This window comes from Thunnus thynnus, chromosome 22, assembly GCF_963924715.1.
Source record: "Thunnus thynnus chromosome 22, fThuThy2.1, whole genome shotgun sequence".
Taxonomy (NCBI): domain Eukaryota; kingdom Metazoa; phylum Chordata; class Actinopteri; order Scombriformes; family Scombridae; genus Thunnus; species Thunnus thynnus.
Genome location: NC_089538.1, coordinates 18,615,660 through 18,634,468, shown reverse-complemented (window position 1 = coordinate 18,634,468; position 18,809 = coordinate 18,615,660). Strand labels below are relative to the sequence as shown.

The window sequence follows — 18,809 nt, the reverse complement described above, 5'->3', positions numbered from 1 at the left end:
GAAGACGGTGACCCAAGATGACGTCTACAAAAGTCATGATTTGTTCGTCCAAACACAAAGATCAATTCAATTTACAATCTTAGAACACCAAGTAAACCAGAAAATATTGACATTTGAAAAGCTGGATCCAAAGAAATATTACTTTTTTTTTTTTTCTTAAAACAATTAATCAATTTTCTGTCACGTGACTAATGAGTTAATCGACAAATCGTCCACGTAGAATCACCCAAATTACAACAGTTCTTGAGTAAATAACAGTAAAAGTGGGATTTGTGTGTTGAAGCTGTGTTGTGGAGCAGGTCAGTCTGGCTGAACAGAGACAGTCCGAGCAGTCGGGAGACGTTGTCGCCCGTCTGACTCTCGACCGTCCTGATCAACAGGTTGGGTGTTGAACGTACGGGGGGGGGCGTTTGTATTTGTGTTTATCTCCGAGTTAGTTGACACGCACAAAAATGTGTGTGTACGCACTGATTTATATCTGTATTTATCCAAAACACCTTTATTGTTTTTGGTTTTTTTTAAGTATGTATGTGTTGAAAAATGGCGTAAAAGATCAGCCAAATTAAATATAAAGAACAAATTAACAGGACAAAAAAAAAAACCTGATTAGCTCGTCAGTTAATCTTTTCCCACCTCTCTCGCTCCATTTAATATTAACCAGCAAGTTGTTTTCTTTGACTCAGTTTCACACTCGCTATCTTTTGGCCATGTGAAGGACTTGTGAACAGGTTGGGAAGTTACAACCCACCAGCCACATGCCAGCATTTCTTTTTACATGGCTATTGACTTTTTTTTTTTTTTTTTTTTTTCTCTTAGCGTGTAACCTGCTGATGTTTTTTCTGTTGCGTTTAAAAAATTGCCAGTTAGATCGCAAAAAGCTACAGATCTGGTTTTCAGCTAGAACACACGTTTTCTTGTCTAGACTATGACACATTTCATACAGAAAGTAACACAAAGTTCACAAAGGCAAGAGCAATACAGTAATAAAGACATAAAATACAAGCATACGTATCATATAAAAGCAAGTAAACATACGCTTGCATACATGGATACAAGAAAAAAGAAAGAAGACTTGATTCCTGAATTGTAATTTTCACTATTATCACCCCGATTAAACAATAGAAAGATGGGAAACACTTAAGAAAAAGGGCGCAGCAATGCAACAATTTGCTCGAATGTGTTTTTAACGCACGACGCTCTTTGTTTCTGTCTTATTGGGTCTCGACTCGTGTGTCATGTGTCAGTTTCCTTGTGTTAAGTGTGACGCTGCTTATGGCCGTTTGCTGCCGTCAGTTTGAGCGGAGCAGGCAGGGAAGTGATGTTGCTGACTCAGATGCTGCTGATGCAGTGGTCTGTGCTGACTTAGGCGGAACTGAGCAGGCGACATGGTGGCCATTTCATCAAGCTGTGTGTGCTAGTGCGTATGTGTGTGTGTGTGTGTGTGAGCTATGTTGACGATGATGAAAGTTGTCACCAGTGTGTCCTGTCATATTAAAGATGATTTCCTGCTGCGTCACTCTTTCCTTTTGTTCCTCTCTCTCTCTCTCTCCTTATTTCTGTCTTATCATCCCTTTTTTTTTTCTTCCACCTTTTCCAGGTGATGGAAACTCCAAAATCTCCAGTGTTTACATCAACAACACTCACGGGGTGGATGACGACGACTTCTACGACAGAAACTTGGCCTTATTTGAGGTTCGAAACACACAGTCGTTATCCAGTTCAAGCACATAACAATTTAGAAATGTTCCACAACAACCACGCTGGCTGCTTTCCTCAAATGTTCGCTCGTCTTTTATTATCATACGTGGATAAAAACAGAACCTCCAAATGGTGGCTGTTTATTTGCCAAACTGTCTGCTAAAATAGAGCCAAAAATAACCAGCGTTGGGCTGTTGTCGGCAGATAAGTTGGAAACTAGAAACCGCCTCGTCTTCTCTCTCCCACTCATTCGATAAACCTTTTTTTTTTTCTCTCCTCAATTTCCTGCTCTTCTGCTTCATTCTTCTTAACTTTACCTCTTTCTGTCTTATCTGTTGCCCTCAACCATTACTCTTTCCTTTTTTTTTTTCGCCTCCCTTTGTGCTCTCCATCCCTCTCTCTCGTCAACCCCGTCTTTATCCTCCGGCTATCTCGTTCCTCACCTCTCCTTGTCTGTCTTCCTTCACCTTCTCGTCACCTCATCCTTCTCTCTGTCCGCTCTATTTTTACCCTTTGTCAATTTCCCCTCCCGCTTCTATCTCCACTCCCTTTCTTTTTCATCCCACAGGAGGAGATGGACACTCGGCCAAAAGTGTCCTCTCTGCTCAACCGCCTGGCAAATTACACCAACCTGACGCAGGGTGCCAAGGAACACGAGGAGGCCGAGAGCATCGGTGAGAAGAAGAAAACCAGCAAGGTATACCAAACTCTGTGTGCATTAATCACCTTTTTGACTTATAATAAACTCTCCAGGGGACTTTGATGTGCAGAAAAAACACCCGGTGTCTATATCACAGTGTCTATATAATAGAATATTGATGATTCAACTCCTCAGAATTCATATTGATAAATGTAACTGTTCTCACACCTTTAAATCACAGTCTCAGATCTCTGGAGGCAGCAAACGCTCCTCAAGCAGCTACTTTCTCAGAAATACAACAGAAGAACAACTTGTTTATGTGTTTACAGCGCAGCCAAACAAATTCACGTTGTTTTGTAATAAAGAAGTCAGTCAATAAACAGCCTTTTTTCCCCCCATCATGCCGTGAGAGATTACAATCTGATGTCACGCTGCTGCACATGACACAAGTAGTTTCCCGCACAACAACAGGTCACGGTAGTTGTTGTGGAGGAGTTATGGAGGTATGCAACACGTCACATTCAGCTTCTTCATCTAACAGACTCCCTGCAGTATTTAAAACTGATGCGCTGTCAAAAATTTTTTTTTTTGAAAATGACCATGTCTTTTTAGATGCATTTTTGATGAACGAAGGCTGTTAGCGCTTATCTCAGTGACAAATTTATAGCGTCTCCCGTTATTGCTTCACACTAAAAGCCTCTTTTGTGTTTCACCGGTCGGATGCTTTTAATGATTTAATAGCATCAGTAGGAAATGTTGGATCAGCTCTGATACGACCGGAGGATTCTGAACAGTAAACAGTGAGTGTGATTGATTGAAATACAATTAAAAACAATAACGCTGGACTACATACATGCCTTGTTTCCTGTTAATCTCTCGTGAGTGTGAAGGATTCCACCACTAACAATGAAAACTACAATATTAAAGACGTAACTAAAGAATGCAAACACGTTTCAAATGGCTGTTGCTGAGAAATGTCACAATTAGTTTAAGAAACGAGACTCAATTCTATGAAAATCAGAAGGATTATAACTTTAATCAGCAGTTGATTAAATGTACTGTAGGACCCACATACAGCACATACTGTACATGTATGATCTCTAATGTACTTTGTCTTGAGGTATAATGATCTCATACTAATACAGTCATAACCAAGATGGTGATTGTGCGTTTGATTGAGGCGTAACAGGTACGAAGTTGAGCTTGCCATGATAACAGTAAGATGTGTCCTTAAATGACTTTTATGTGGTTATTAGCGCACATGTTTCAGCTGTAAAGCTTCACTCATAAATAGAAACATAGTGTAAAAGTGTTCATCCATCTTTTTAACATAATGGTCATCGAGTCCTTGTCCGAGACTAATTACATCCTCCGTTGTTGCCCTCTTGACTCGGTGTCTGCGAGTGAAAGCGCAGTAGGATGTGACCCTGATCGGCGCTGCAGTCCTCGCTGATAAGGAGCCGGCTGAATTAGATAAGACTGTCTGTTGTGGTGGTTTGGAGTAATTTCCCATTTCCACCCTGTTCTGATTGCACTTTTTTGCAGGATCGGACACATTTGCCAAACAGACGGATTGGAGAGTCGAACCAAAACATTACTTAACGTCCCGTCTGGCAAAGCAGTGTGTTCAGTATAAGCATTAACATAAGTGTGGTGCATCGGGGAGGGGGGGGGGGTTTATCTGTTTATATAAAAAAGAAAAGGAGAACATCCATTATAACATGATGTACTATCTTGATTTTTTTTTTTGTCCCCTCCGCCTACTGGTTCCAGTCGCCACAGATGGGGACGTTTATGGGCGTTTACCTGCCGTGCCTGCAGAACATCTTCGGTGTGATCTTGTTCCTGCGGTTGACGTGGGTGGTGGGAAGCGCCGGGGTGCTGCAGGGCCTCTGCATTGTCTTCATTTGCTGTTGCTGTGTGAGTATTTTGATGTATTTCTCACACATGGTTCTTTCAATAGCGATGTAAAGCTGAGAAAATCTTAACTTTCCAAACTGGCTAAAATCTCTCTTTCTGTCTGTATCCCCTCAGACGATGTTGACTGCGATATCGATGAGTGCAATCGCCACTAACGGAGTTGTACCAGGTATTTCTTCACCTCTCCTTCTCTCCTTTTCAGCCTTTCCATACACGTGGATTGAACGGTGTCAGTGTATCATGGTAATCTCTCTTACTCTAAAACACAAAGCTTACTGTAAAGTTTTGGCAATGTTGTGGTCCTTAATACGAGATGACATGATTACAGTTAATTTATAGCTGATTGATAGAAGACTATTAATCAATCATTAAGGAAAAAAAAGTAAAAATATTAAGTGTTTAATGGTTAAAGCTTGAAAATGCCAGGATTAAGTTGCTTTTCTTTGTGTTGTGTTGGCATAAAATTTGATATTTTCACATTTTTTGATTACTGATTGTAGCAAACAAAAGATCTTGTGCTGACATTTTTTATTTTTTTTACATTGTACAGACTAAATAATTACTAAGAATTAAAAAAAAAAAAGTAATAAAGTAGTAATTATTAATCTATTATAATCATTAATTGTAGAGCTAGAGCTAATAAATCCACCTGGCCAATATATAGGCAGATATTAGCTCATTGCCGATATATTGGTAGTGGCGTATACGGCTGCTATTTTTTGACATTTCGGCACAGAAATGTCAAAAAATGTGCGAGAGGTAATTTAGAAATAGTGTCACCAGTGGAGAACACTGACAAATTTACTTTTCAGCTGTAAAATGTCTTGTTAAGTATATATCTAAGTCCTTTTATAACTGAATTTAATGGATAAGCCTCAAAAATCCAGCATTGATTCTGACATTAAAGGTAAAAATGAATAGTAAGTGTTCAGAAACAGTTCATAGATACAATAAACAGAATGAATGCTTGTTTTTTTGTTAATGCAGTTAAATAAAATTAAGTTAAATTCTTTCCAGTCACAGTAAATTGATTCAAAAATCCTGTAAAACCAATACTAAGATAAAAAAAAACTATTTTTCCCAGAGTGCTGCACGTTGTCTCTGTGCGCCGTCACAGTCATAATTTATGATCACTCCCGTGTTATCTCATCAGACAGTAAGAGCTTGTCCTTTTGCATGCTGACATGCACAACATTTGTATCAGCAGCACGTTGTCTTATCTTGCGCTTTTACACAAATCGACCTCACGGCTCGTTAGTGACGACATGCAAATGTAGCCAACATTCATTTTGATGATAAGGAAGTTGTTAGCAACTTGTAAGCTTCAGTACGTGACTCATCACGCAGCTAATTGGAGCCTTTTTAAACAGTTTAACATTTTAAATTTACCCTGCCAGGTAATAACTGTAGATATTCATTAGAAACTTCCAGATTGTTTTTTATCTTTGTTTTTATTCTTGTTTTTTTTTTTTTAGCTCCCTTCGAGCTTGGATAGTGTTAGTGATACAGTATATGTAGCCGTTATGTTTTTCTAACGAGTGTTATTTCTGTTTGTCCTGTCTCTCCCTCTGTCTACCTCTCCCTCTCTGTCTGTACACACATTAAAAAAAAACCAAAAAAAAAACCCAGGATATTTATCCGCCATCGACTTTACCTGTCACTGAAACGCCTTTTTAGACAAATATCCAAAAATGTCAAAGTAGTGTGATATTTCCACTAGCATGTGACATTTCGATAATTGAATGTAGACTGAAAACCCTTCGGTAACATAGCGAATTAATGTCTAACATGTCTTGTTTGGCATCCGACATTTCATTCCATGCTCTCTCTCTCTCTCTCTCTCTCTCTCTTTTTCTCAGCTTCGAGCGCTCATGCTTTCTCACCATCTACTGTAGTCTCAGATGGTAGTTAATACTGTATGTATGTAGTTCACTTGTGGTTAATGGAGAGATGTAATCAAAAGTGTTTGGCTTCTCAAATACTGCTGATTGTTTTTACTAACAACAAAGATTGAAGCTGTTTTGTCGTTAATCTTTGGAGTTCAATGAGATGTCTGCAGAAAGCTTTACAGACACTGTTTTTGGGACCTTTTGTGGGAGTCAGGGTGGGGGGCGATCATTCAGTTTATCAATTAAATATGTTTTTGTGCTTCAGGAAGCTCAAACCTACAATATCATTTTCATATATATCCGTTTTGGAAACTGCTGATTTTTGTCAGATGTACAAGAAAATACAGTATTTTGGAAACCAAACGCTGAATTCTGAGCTTACAGTCAGTTGTGAATTTTTGTAGATGCTCTTACTGTATGATTTCCCCATATAATCTGTTTTATAACTGGTTCAAATTGTATCAGCAAATTATTCTCACTGTTTGCTTGAGCTCACTTGGAGTACCAGATGGGAAGGTTCAACACAATTAGGCCCGAAGTATCTTACCATTGTGGATATTAAAAGGTGTCACGTACATTTTCCAGGTTTATATTTATATTCTGGGGCTCCAGTTGTATGGTTTCCAGTTAAAAAAAACTCCTTATTTATCTTGTATTGTCCCTTTATGCAGCCCCCTCAGTTCAGCCTCTGTCTGAAACAGGCTGTTTTAGCTCCTGTCTCTTTAAGGCCCCGCCCCTCTTTTCCGATTGGTCAGCCCCTGGAAGTTGCTCCTCATCACACTACTTCTTTTTCTCGTTCTTTACTCAAATAGAAAATTTCTAATATATCTGTACATGTTCAAGCCCAAATTCGATCTGAAATATACGAGCGGACAATGCGAACAACCCGTGAAATAACAACCTTAGCCACAAAGGCTACAGAACGGACGCCATTTGTGAGCGTGCGTGAACAATCTGATGTCATTATGAGGAGTTACTAGGAGCTGTAATACCGAAACAATTCTGTATTTGATATCTTACTTTGAGGAATATAAACTTTTATATTTCAAGGACATTCAGCAGAGGCTTATAAGACTCCGAGTGGATATTTTCTAAAGTTGGAGTCCCTTTATTACTAAATTCCACGCTTGAGTTAGCTCAACAAGGAAACACTGTGAAAAGGTGTACGCCAGCTTTGAGTACATGAAAGTATACTGATACTCCAGGAGTTGTAGTAAACCTAACACTTCAAGTACTTCAAGTGAGGCAAAAAAACAGTTGTTAAGAGTTATATATGCAGATACGATTTGACCAAAGGTCTGCTCTGTTTTCTTTCTCCAATGTGTCACGTAGAACATCATGCTTATTTCTACAAGCATAGGATGACTTCTCACATCAGCTGTCCTCTTTTCTCTCTGTTTTCCTCCTAACATCATAATGTTACTAACCATCCATCCCTCTCTCTCTCTTTCTCTCTCTCTCTCTCCTTATGTCCCACCTCCTCTCTCTCTCTCTCTCTCTCTCTTCATCTTTACCTGTATGACCCTCCTCTTCCTCTTCCTCCCTCGGTCTTTACAATCTTCCTTTTTTCCCCATTTTTCATACTTTTCTGTCTCTCTGTCCATTTCCACTTCTTCCAACCTTGATGTACAACCTGCCCTGCTCTCTCTCTCCATCTCTCTCCCTCTCCCTCTTCCTCCCTCTCTCTTCCTCGCTCTCTCTCTTCCTCCCTCTCCAGCGGGAGGCTCTTACTTCATGATCAGTCGCTCTCTGGGTCCAGAGTTTGGGGGGGCGGTGGGCCTCTGTTTCTACCTGGGCACCACCTTCGCCGGAGCCATGTACATCCTGGGAGCCATCGAGATCCTCCTGGTGGGTTTTGGCTTCCTCATCATCATCATCGTCGTCATCATCATCGCTATGTTAATCATTTAGCTTTCACCAACATCACGTCTGTTATCCAAATCCTGATATATCTCATTCCTGTAGATCCTTTAGACCTCCATTGTTGTCCAAAAACTAGCTTGTTGTGCTACATATCACAACTTCTCGACTTTGTACTGAATTAGTTTGAGAAATGTGCAGTTTAGCGTGAATGCTGTTATCAGGAGCTGTTTCTTAATGTGACCACAAGCTTCCTGGTGAAGGAACATGTCACCCAGTGCAGCGGTGTGGCTTATTGAGGTGGTTTTTTTTAATAGTTTTTGAACAACGGAGGTCTACAGCACAGAGGAATATGATATATCATGTCCTTGTAAGTAGGATGAATTCAGTGTTGATGAGATTTGTCGACTCAACTGTTTATTGGTTCACTTATGGCTTTTCTGAAGTAATGAAAGGGTTTTTCTTTGCTTTCTTTGTCTTATTAATGAGATTATAGAGACTTCTTGTCAACATATCATCACTGTTTTGCTTTGGGCTTGGAGTGAGCGATATGGATCAAATACTCTATCAGTAATTATATATTATAATATACAGTACCAGGAATGTTTGTCCAAACTTTTGACTGGCACTGTGTGTTGTGATATGGTAAATTTTTTCTAGAAAATCAATTGAGAAACGGTTTATGGGTAAAATAAATAAATGGGAATCCCTGTTTTTGGCTAATCTGACATATTAAGTCAAGATACATTGATTCAAAAATCATGTCCTGTTCATTGCCCACAAACATCTAATACAACCAGATATATTAAAGGGATTATTACCACAGTATAAACAGCAAACTCTTCATTGCTCCACCCTAATCTGCACCATTATCAACCCCATTATTAGCAGTTCCTTGTAGCTTCAAGTACCTAAAAAAAATATCGGCACAATTATGCATCTTGTATTTGCACTTTTTAATGAGATTATATAATTTATTCATTTCAGCATGTCTGTCCGCCCCTCGGGAGGTCTTCATCTCTGTTGCGTTCTGTCTCGCTCTCGTCTCCCTCCAGATGTATATAGCGCCTGATGCAGCCATCTTTAAAGCCAAGGGGCTTGAAGGTGAAGGGGCGGCCCTGTTGAACAACATGCGTGTCTACGGCTCCATCTGTCTCCTCCTGATGTGCTTGCTGGTCTTTGTGGGCGTGAAGTACGTCAACAAACTGGCCTCCATCTTCTTGGCCTGCGTCATCGTCTCCATCATTTCCATCTACATCGGAGCGCTGGTGTCCGCCTTCAAACCGCCAAATTTCCCGTAAGTGTCATAATCACTTCTAAAAAGTCAACCGGCCCTCTAATCCTCGCCGTTTTGACCTACCAATGGGCCTCTGTCCGCAGGGTGTGCATGCTAGGAAACAGAACTATCAACGGACACGATCTCATGGACCACAATTGTGCGAAAACCATCCTGCTGTCTATCAAAGAGCCAGTGGAGAAAGACAACAACTTCACGTTTACCAGCGGTGGGTGCAAGAGTTCAATTATTGATATTTGCTACTACACCGACAGAGACGCTCGCTCTCACCGATCTTGATTTTTTTTTTTTTTTCACACCATCATTCCTTTCAATAGAAAACGTCACAGTGGGCCCGACCCTCGACCCCGGCCATGTTGCCGTTGTCGTGGAGAAGACCACATATATCTGGAGCCAGTTTTGCCAGAGCGCAGAACTCAACGCCTCCTGTGACGACTACTTCATGAACAACAATTTCACAAAAATCGAAGGAATCCCCGGTCTGGCCAGTGGGATCATTTCAGGTAATGTGTGTGTGTGTGTGTTTCAAAGGGTGTATATCTAGAGCTGAAACAATTAGTCGATTAATTGATTGGTTGATAGACAGAATAAATAATTGACTACATACGTGATATATTCAGTTCATACGGACTACAGAATAATACTCCGTCTAACCAGCACGTATTAAATCTTCTCACAGAGAACTTGTGGAGCTCCTACCTCAGCAAAGGGGACGTGGTGGAGAAAGCGTCCCTGAGCTCCTCTCACGCCGCGCACCCGGCGTCCACTCAGCAGCCTTATGTGTTCGCTGACATCACCACCTCCTTCACACTGCTAGTGGGCATCTTCTTCCCCTCTGTCACAGGTACTGTGTGTTTTTTTTCTTGCGATTCCTCAAATGTTAAAAGGTAGAAATAGAAACAGAAGAAATATAAACATAATTTTTTGCAACCACTGACAGGAAGAGCACAGTGGGTGTGATATTGATTCTTCCTGCTCTTTCACAATCTCTTGTTCTGTCAGCCATCTATTTATGGATTTCACTTGATCCATGAATTGAATATTTAATAAAATTGCCTCGTTTTATTTTCATATTTTTAACTTTTAAACAGTTAAATCTTTACATCTCTTACATAGTTAATTTAAAAACTAACTGAAACTGCTTAACCACTAAAAAGTCACTAGATAATTTTTTAAAAGCATTTGAATTTGGCATTTTTATATCGCAAGATGTCACCTGACAGCAGCATCAGCAATGATTAATAATGATATATAATTAGGGTGCTATTGCTAATATTAATAATCTCCTCTTACTTGTGTTTTAACTGTGACGGTTTTCTTCTTTCCCGCAGGAATCATGGCCGGTTCTAACCGGTCGGGGGATCTGAAAGACGCCCAGCGCTCCATCCCCATCGGAACCATCCTCGCCATCCTCACCACCTCCATTGTTTGTATCCTTTCTGTTGTTTCGAGTGGCGGACGCTCGTCATTCAAAAAAAACAACTCAAAGCAACCGTTCACACATTTTGTCCCGCTGGGTATAACAATTACAACACAAGTAGCTTTTCTCTTTTATTATTATGGAAATAATCTGTTTCCCTTTTTTCACAACATAGATTATGTTTTTATGTTGCTGTAGAGTTTAATGACTGTCACTTCAGCTAAACTGAGTGCTTGTTTTATTGTTCGCAGCGTGAAGATGATAATGAATTTCATATTCAAAAAAAGGCACTCGGGATACATTTGTTTTGATATGATTTGACTGCTTAGTGTTTTCCTGAGTGCTGTCCGTCCAGACTTGTCCAGTGTTGTTTTGTTCGGAGCCTGCATCGACGGCGTCGTCCTCAGAGACAAGTCAGTTTATCTTTTCTTCTATCTGTCTATGCGTTTAAGTGTCTGATGTCCTTTTAATGAGTGAGAGATCGAGACATTTCTACATGTGAAAAACAGTTGTAATATTTCTATCTGCTGCTATGAAAAAGAACTTAATACACATCTTCTTCCTCCTGCAGGTTTGGAGACTCAGTTAAAGGGAATCTGGTGGTGGGGATTCTGGCTTGGCCCACTCCCTGGGTCATAGTGGTCGGCTCTTTCTTCTCAACGTGTGGCGCTGGCCTCCAGTCGCTGACCGGCGCTCCCCGACTCCTGCAGGCCATCGCCAAGGACAACATCATCCCCTTCCTCCGGGTTAGAGCCCCAGCTTCTAATTTTTGATTACAGAGAACCAAAATTAAAATAATAACGTGCGTTTCGTTCGACCTGGAGTGTGATCCATGTATCCTGTAGTTTATCCTAAAGTAATGTAGCTCAGTAGCATTTGTTTGCTGCGCTCAAGCCATCACAAAGTTTGGTTTAAAATAAATACTGTTTTAGTAATGGGGTGAATTACCATATTGGCTCTAATATAAGACAATATTTTTTTGTGGAAATGACTTTTGAAGAAGTGGGGGTCCTATTATATTGAGGACTTGACATTTAAATATTCACAACAGATGTATGGAGAGAATCACAGCAACAGAAGGGCTTAGTTAGCGCATTAACCTCCAGGAGTTTCTGAAGGCAGACATGTTTTCGTAACATGTTTTGCTGAAGTAAATTCCTGACTTATGTGGTAACTTATCATGTCATTACGTTTTTTGACATTTATGAGTACCCAGAACTAAAAGCCATTAAGATGATTGTGTTGGAGCGAGCTAGAGAGAAATAACCTCAAACTGAAACTATCTGGACAGACAAGCACATACTGTATTATTATGTTAAGAGTAAACCTTTAACTCATTTTTAGTATGATTTACATGTTGCACCTGCACACGTTTTACATTCTTTTATGTATATATGTCCCGCTAGGTGTTTGGGCACGGGAAAGCTAACGGGGAGCCGACCTGGGCCCTGCTGCTGACGGCCCTGATAGCCGAGCTGGGGATTCTCATCGCCTCTCTGGACCTGGTGGCTCCCATCCTGACAATGTGAGACACAGGCTGTGTGTGTATGTGTGTGTGTGTACAAAGGATATCTCGCTCCCAGCTGTCTCACTCTTGTGTTACCAATATTTTTTTTTTTTAACTCTTCATTGTGTCTCTTTGTCTAGGTTCTTCCTGATGTGTTATCTGTTTGTGAACCTGGCCTGTGCCCTTCAGACCCTCCTGAGGACGCCTAATTGGAGGCCTCGCTTCTCCTACTACCACTGGTACCACACACACACACACACACTGACACACACACACACACACACTGACACATTCACACACACACACACACACACACATAAACACACACTGATCTCTGCCTCCGGTGCTTGTCTCTGTCCAGGACCTTGTCATTTTTGGGGATGACCATCTGCCTGGCGCTCATGTTCATCTCCTCTTGGTACTACGCAATCGTTGCTATGGTGATAGCAGGCATGATCTACAAGTACATAGAGTACCACGGGTATGTTGCCATGGAGATGTATTCCCCTGACATGATTGTACATGTACGGCATGGTCAAGTTGTGTGTGTGTGTGTGTGTGAACTATTATTGCATTAATATGTCTGTTTCCAGTATGAATCACCTGTTTTTGTGGGTGTGTGTCAGGAGAGAATATATCACAGTATTTACCTTTATGTCCTTATATATTCTATATATGTCTGTGTGTGTGTGTGTGTGTGTGTTTGTGTCAGAGCCGAGAAAGAGTGGGGGGATGGGATCCGCGGTCTCTCGCTCAGTGCTGCCCGTTATGCCCTCCTGAGGTTAGAGGAGGGACCACCTCACACCAAAAACTGGAGGTACTGACCTGCTTTGTTCATCTTTTCATATCACTCATTCATTCAATTTATCATAACACTGTGTAGGTTTCCATGATAAACCTCAACATACATACCATTCATGAAATAGAACTGCTTTATATCACCAGAAACACCTTTTTATACTGCCAGTGGGCCTTGAGTGATTGTAATTGGAGTTTTTAAAAAATGAGTAATTTCTAAATGTATTTAAGAACACAGTGAAGATCCAGTCACGTAAACCAGAGGCTCCAAACCCACAGACAGCAGACCAGAACAGAGCCACTGAACATATGTCACTGGGTCACCAGTAACTGATATGAATCAGACAAAAAAGCTGAGTAATAATTATTAAACCTTATAGGCCTGTTTTTGTGGTAATGACCTTGTTGCTTTTTCCTCATCACTTCCTGTTACACCCCCTAACGACAATATACTGATTTTAAACAAAAATTATATCAACCTGCATTAATTGATGTTTTTTTTGCCACTTGTGAGCAATGCAACAAGCTGTACACACAAAATTGACATATTATCACCTTAATAGTTGCTCATTTACACATTGACCAGCTGCCATTCGGAGCCAGTTTATCAGAGTTTTATCACTAAAAACAGCTGCGTTGTTGAGCTGGAAATGACACTAGTGAGAGCAGTAAGAGTGGATTTTAAAGGGGACATAACATGCTTTTTGTGATTTTTCTATTATTTTTATACTGTTATGATGTCGGTTGTCTGTTAAACATAGTCGAAGTTCCAAAACCTGAGGTGAACTTATGTAAAAATGCTCCCTGAAAGACAAAAGCCAGGACTTCGGTTTGCAAAGTTACCTCTACTTCCCCATCGAACTCACGTCACATTGTTCGCCCACAATCGGCCGTCCGTCCTGTAGCCTTTTCTTGCTAACGGGTTGTTTGCATCGTCCACTCGGATATTTCGGATCAGATCTGGGCTCAAACATGAACAGATGTATTTGAAAAAGTTGATATTTGAGTAAAGAACAGGAAAAAGAAATGAAATCCGAGGAGAGGGCCTCAAAGAGAGAGGAGCTAAATCAACCTGTTTTAGACAGAGGCTACAAGTGACCTCTGTAACATTACATATCTCTTATAGGAGACTTTTTTGGGGAAAGAAAATTTCCATTTAGTAGTTTAAAGATTTACTGTATAATAAAACACTATAGGAGTGTAACAGTACATGTTTTCTGCTGTATTTTGTATTGTATGGCAGATCACAACTGTGCTGTCTGGGGTCACGTACTGTATTATTGATAGTCTTCATCACGTATACAGGAAGATGTTTATAGATTGTGTGGGAAAACCTTTTCATGGCAAAAGTTCCACTGTTATTGATTTTTTTTTTTTATATCTATTAACACACAAACCTACTCCTCTCCTTTCCTTTTTCCTCTCCAGGCCACAGCTGTTGGTTTTACTAAAACTGGATGAAGACGCCCACGTCAAGTCTCCTCGCCTGCTGACGTTCGCCAGCCAGCTGAAGGCGGGAAAGGGCCTGACCATCGTTGGCACCGTTGTCTCCGGCAACTTCCTGCAAAGCTACGGAGAGGCTCTCGCTGCCGAACAGGTGGGGGATGTTTGTGTATATATTGACATGGAAAAGTCTGTTTCATTTAAAGTTTTGTTCATCTTTCAGATGACAGAAAGTTAAACTGTTTCTCAAATGTACCTCAGACTCTGAAGCACCTGATGGATAAGGAGCGCGTGAAGGGCTTCTGTCAGTGCATCGTGGCGCAGAAGCCTCGCGAAGGTATCAGCCACATGATCCAGTCCAGCGGTCTGGGAGGAATGAAACCCAACACCGTGGTGATGGGCTGGCCTCACGCCTGGAGGCAGAGTGAGGACCCGCAGTCCTGGAAGACCTTCATCAGTGAGTCGAAGAGGATGGAGAAAACAATCCCATGATTTTTCAGATTTTGCGTCACGGTCAGCAGGCTAACGGCGCCCCCTCTCTTCCTTCCAGACACAGTGCGGGTGACCACAGCAGCCCACCTGGCCCTTCTGGTGCCCAAAAACATCTCTCTGTTCCCTAGCAACAGCGAGCCGTGCACAGAGGGCTACATCGACGTCTGGTGGATCGTCCACGACGGCGGGATGCTGATGCTGCTGCCCTTCCTGCTGCGTCAACACAAGGTAGGAGAGTGTGTTTAAAAGTCTTTTAAGCTCCTGTTTCCCTTTTTTAAGAGTACTGCAGTGTCACTAACTGCCGCATTTGACTGTTCTCTTCTTCTCAGGTGTGGCGCAAGTGCGGGATGCGGATCTTCACAGTGGCCCAGATGGAGGATAATTCAATCCAGATGAAGAAAGATCTGGCAACCTTCCTCTATCACCTACGCATCGAGGCTGAGGTGGAAGTAGTTGAGATGGTACGCTGGGGGGGAGTTTTATTTATATTATTAAGACGATCTTTCGAGAATCTTGTCTGTTCTTCTCTGAACGCGTCTTTCTCCGCCCCTCAAGCACGACAGCGATATCAGCGCGTACACATATGAAAGGACCCTGATGATGGAGCAGCGGTCTCAGATGCTCAGACAGATGCGACTGTCTAAGTCAGACCGAGACAGAGAGGTGAGTTTACGTCAGACTAAAAGATTACAGTGCATGTTTGCAGCAACGTAAAAGAGTGTGGGCACATATATTAAGGGGTCACTGAATTTATCTCCACCTGTAGTTTTAAACAAACTCAAATGCCGTCCTGGCAGTGGATCCCGAGTCGATTTTAAACGACTCGTCAGCAGTGTCATGAGTCATTATTATCATGAACAGCAGTTGTAATGTCAGCCATAACGCACTCGTCTGATCTGTCTGTGAATGTCGTGCATCATTTTATCAGGGAAATCCTGGTAGCAGCAGCAGTGAAAGTAGGCCAGAGGCAGGTGGAGCTACAAGGTCTCAGGTGAGGTCAGAGGTTATGGTCAGATTTAAGTTCATGAGTTGGTTCAAATATAAATGATATGACAGTTAAAAGACACAGAAGGTTACAGATATTTGTACAGTTTCACCTGTTGATTAAAAGAGTTTGTGACTATGTATTTATTTATTTTCTTGTTGATTGTTTAGAAAAGCTCATTTTCTATCTTGTATAATGTTTAAATGTTGTTCGTTGTCTTAGATTAAATTGCTACGATAATATGTGAAATGTAATTTGAAGTCAGTTACATTTCACATATTGTTTTGGGCAAATATAAAGCAAACATTTTGCACAATCAAGCTCTTTCTACTCGCATGTGTACGAGAGGGAACAAGAGAAAGTTTGTGCACACTTACACACATGAACGTGGGATTTTAAAATCAAAGTTACACCTTTTTTATGTGCGAGTTAAGAAGAGAGAGGTGCCCTCTGGAAAAGTAGGGAAAGGTGCATAAAATTTGCTGAATTCACACTATCGCATGCTTTGATGTTTGTTGTGGTGAAGATCAGTCTTTAGCCGGAGGATTTAAGGTTTATCCGGAGTGAGTTGAACCAAGTCTGAATCATTAACTCAGCTGAGAAATGACGGATCAGAAGCTTCCCAGTTTTGAACAAAGTGAAGAAAATCTGCTCTTAAAAGGGTCCATGAACATCGACTTTGGGATCATTATTTTCTTCCATGTTTTCCACATAAAACAGACTGTTAGAGTTGGTTTTTTATGTAGCAAGAAACCTCACAGGAAAAGGAAAATAAAACAAAAATGCTGAATATTTAGGACATAAGGAAAGATACAATACACCGAGGACACGAGGTAACAACGCAGCACTAAAACAACAGCATCTCCCGTTCGGCTTTAATATTAACCTTATGAAATGTAAATCTCCTTTTGCCACTGGTTTCCTTAGAGGGTACGCTGGAGTTTTGATGATGTAAGTTTACTGGTTTCACAGCAAGTAGTAAAGCAGCAGCTGTGTCAAGTAGAGCAGATTAGTCATAGTTAATAATCCTGGACATAAAGTCAAAGCAAAGAGGTTTTCTTGATAAATCAGCGAAGACCTCTGAGCTTCCACATGTACGAATGAATCCTTCAGGAAAAGACAAAATAAATCTACCAAATATTAGACCAGTATCATGAATTATTAGTGACCAGATTAGCATAATGAGAAGGGAGAAGTAATGTTGACCAAAACAATGAGTCCCTACTGATACTAGAGGATGCTTTTATGGAGCTGATCATGATCTTTGAGCTTTCTGGTGAAGGAGGCAAACAAAAAAAGATCATTAAAGTGTCAGATCTCACATTTATGACACTCAAACTGAGTATTTAATCAATGTAAATCAGTACTATTTCATCTGAAGGATTCAATTAATATAGTATTATTAATATTAATATATATTAATAGTTTTTGAGTTGTCCAGTAAAAGTTAATACATGGTGACCTGAGTCAAAACTGCCTCTTTCTCCAAATTTACTGCATTGGAATAAAGCAGTAAAGAAATTTCTTGTATTTTATGTCATTTTTCTTTTGACTCAGGTCTCGCTGTGTGTTCAGGAAACTCAGCACTAACGCCGTCGTCGTGTCCCCTGTAGTCTCCCTGCAGCGCTTCGGCTAGAGTAGATGCAGCCTTTGTTGTTGTTGTTTTGTGTTAGTAAGTCAGGTGACCGTGTGTTGTCTGTAGGTGTATCTTTCCCCCAGGTACAGCCGCGCTGGAGCCCACACCTCAAACACCTGCAAAGGAAACACAGACAGACAGGTACAACGAGATAGAGTCGGGGAAGGGAGAGAAGCAGTGTAGAAGAGAGAGGCATCGAAATAGAGTAGAAAGAAGTTAAAATAGCGTTGAGATGAGAAGGAACATGTATATGTGTGTGTGTGTGCTACTGAATCAGGCTCAGCTAGTGAAGGACCGGAACTCCATGCTGCGCCTGACGAGCATCGGCTCGGACGACGACGACGACACGGACGGCGGAGAGCGGGACAGGGTGGCGAGCAGCGGCGCCGGCAGCTCCGAGCACCACCGCCGCGTTCAGATGACCTGGACCAAAGAGAAGACCTCGCAGTACCGGGCCACGCACTCCGGCTGCTCCACGCCCGAAGGCTTCAGAGACATGCTCAGCATCAGGCCGTGAGTTGGAATAAAATTAATCACACTGAGGGGGGGGAAGATATCTCACAGCAATCAGACAGGTTGTTAAACGTATCTTTCTTCCTGCAGGGACCACTCCAACGTCAGGCGGATGCACACCGCTGTCAAGCTTAATGAGGTCATTGTCAACAAATCCCATGATGCCCGGGTGGTCCTGCTCAACATGCCGGGACCCCCCAGGAACACAGAAGGAGACGAGAACTGTATCCTTTACACTGCAGGGTTGCACATCGTCTATCTTCATCAGTCATAAAATGTTGTTTCTCTTAAAGAAGTAGTTTGACAATTTGGGAAATATGTTTATTTGCTTTTATGATTTTGCTAGGAAACCGTTAGCTTAGCATAAACACTGGAAATGGGGGGAAACAGCCCAAAAAGGTAACAAAATCCGCCTACCAGCACCTCTAAAGCTCACTAATTAACATGTCATATTTCGTTGGTTTAATCTGTACAAAAGTCGAAGTGTAAAATGACAAGTTGTGTTTTTAGGAGGTGTTACATGCTTGACTATTAGCTCCATATTTAGTGCTCAGACATGAGTAGTGGTATTTTCATCTATCTCTCTTTGCTTCACAGTTCATAGATTTTTGTTGAAACAAGTACTTTAATATTGCAGATCACTTCTACAAGTACAGTAAATAGAAGAAATTAGCCTCACTGAAATTATCCCATTTGCGGAAGATAAAATTC

General features: G+C 41.2%; 1 protein-coding gene across 2 annotated transcripts in view; it reads left to right on the top strand.

Moving 5' to 3' along the window:
* LOC137174312 (solute carrier family 12 member 6-like) overlaps positions 1-18,809 on the top strand; it is a 28,815-nt gene that overhangs the window by 6,703 nt on the left and 3,303 nt on the right. The window contains exons 3-26 of one of the 2 annotated variants that reach the window (XM_067579511.1): positions 1,598-1,692; positions 2,267-2,395; positions 4,112-4,258; positions 4,373-4,427; positions 7,865-7,995; positions 9,063-9,304; positions 9,388-9,512; positions 9,622-9,807; positions 9,984-10,148; positions 10,636-10,734; positions 11,080-11,137; positions 11,296-11,470; positions 12,131-12,249; positions 12,372-12,470; positions 12,593-12,712; positions 12,944-13,048; positions 14,458-14,626; positions 14,734-14,929; positions 15,023-15,192; positions 15,294-15,425; positions 15,520-15,627; positions 15,893-15,955; positions 17,863-18,098; positions 18,189-18,322. In XM_067579511.1, coding sequence (XP_067435612.1) covers positions 1,598-1,692; positions 2,267-2,395; positions 4,112-4,258; positions 4,373-4,427; positions 7,865-7,995; positions 9,063-9,304; positions 9,388-9,512; positions 9,622-9,807; positions 9,984-10,148; positions 10,636-10,734; positions 11,080-11,137; positions 11,296-11,470; positions 12,131-12,249; positions 12,372-12,470; positions 12,593-12,712; positions 12,944-13,048; positions 14,458-14,626; positions 14,734-14,929; positions 15,023-15,192; positions 15,294-15,425; positions 15,520-15,627; positions 15,893-15,955; positions 17,863-18,098; positions 18,189-18,322 — 3,258 coding nt within the window. The remainder of the gene's footprint in view (positions 1-1,597; positions 1,693-2,266; positions 2,396-4,111; positions 4,259-4,372; positions 4,428-7,864; positions 7,996-9,062; positions 9,305-9,387; positions 9,513-9,621; positions 9,808-9,983; positions 10,149-10,635; positions 10,735-11,079; positions 11,138-11,295; positions 11,471-12,130; positions 12,250-12,371; positions 12,471-12,592; positions 12,713-12,943; positions 13,049-14,457; positions 14,627-14,733; positions 14,930-15,022; positions 15,193-15,293; positions 15,426-15,519; positions 15,628-15,892; positions 15,956-17,862; positions 18,099-18,188; positions 18,323-18,809) is intronic. The other variant, XM_067579512.1, reaches the window with a different exon arrangement.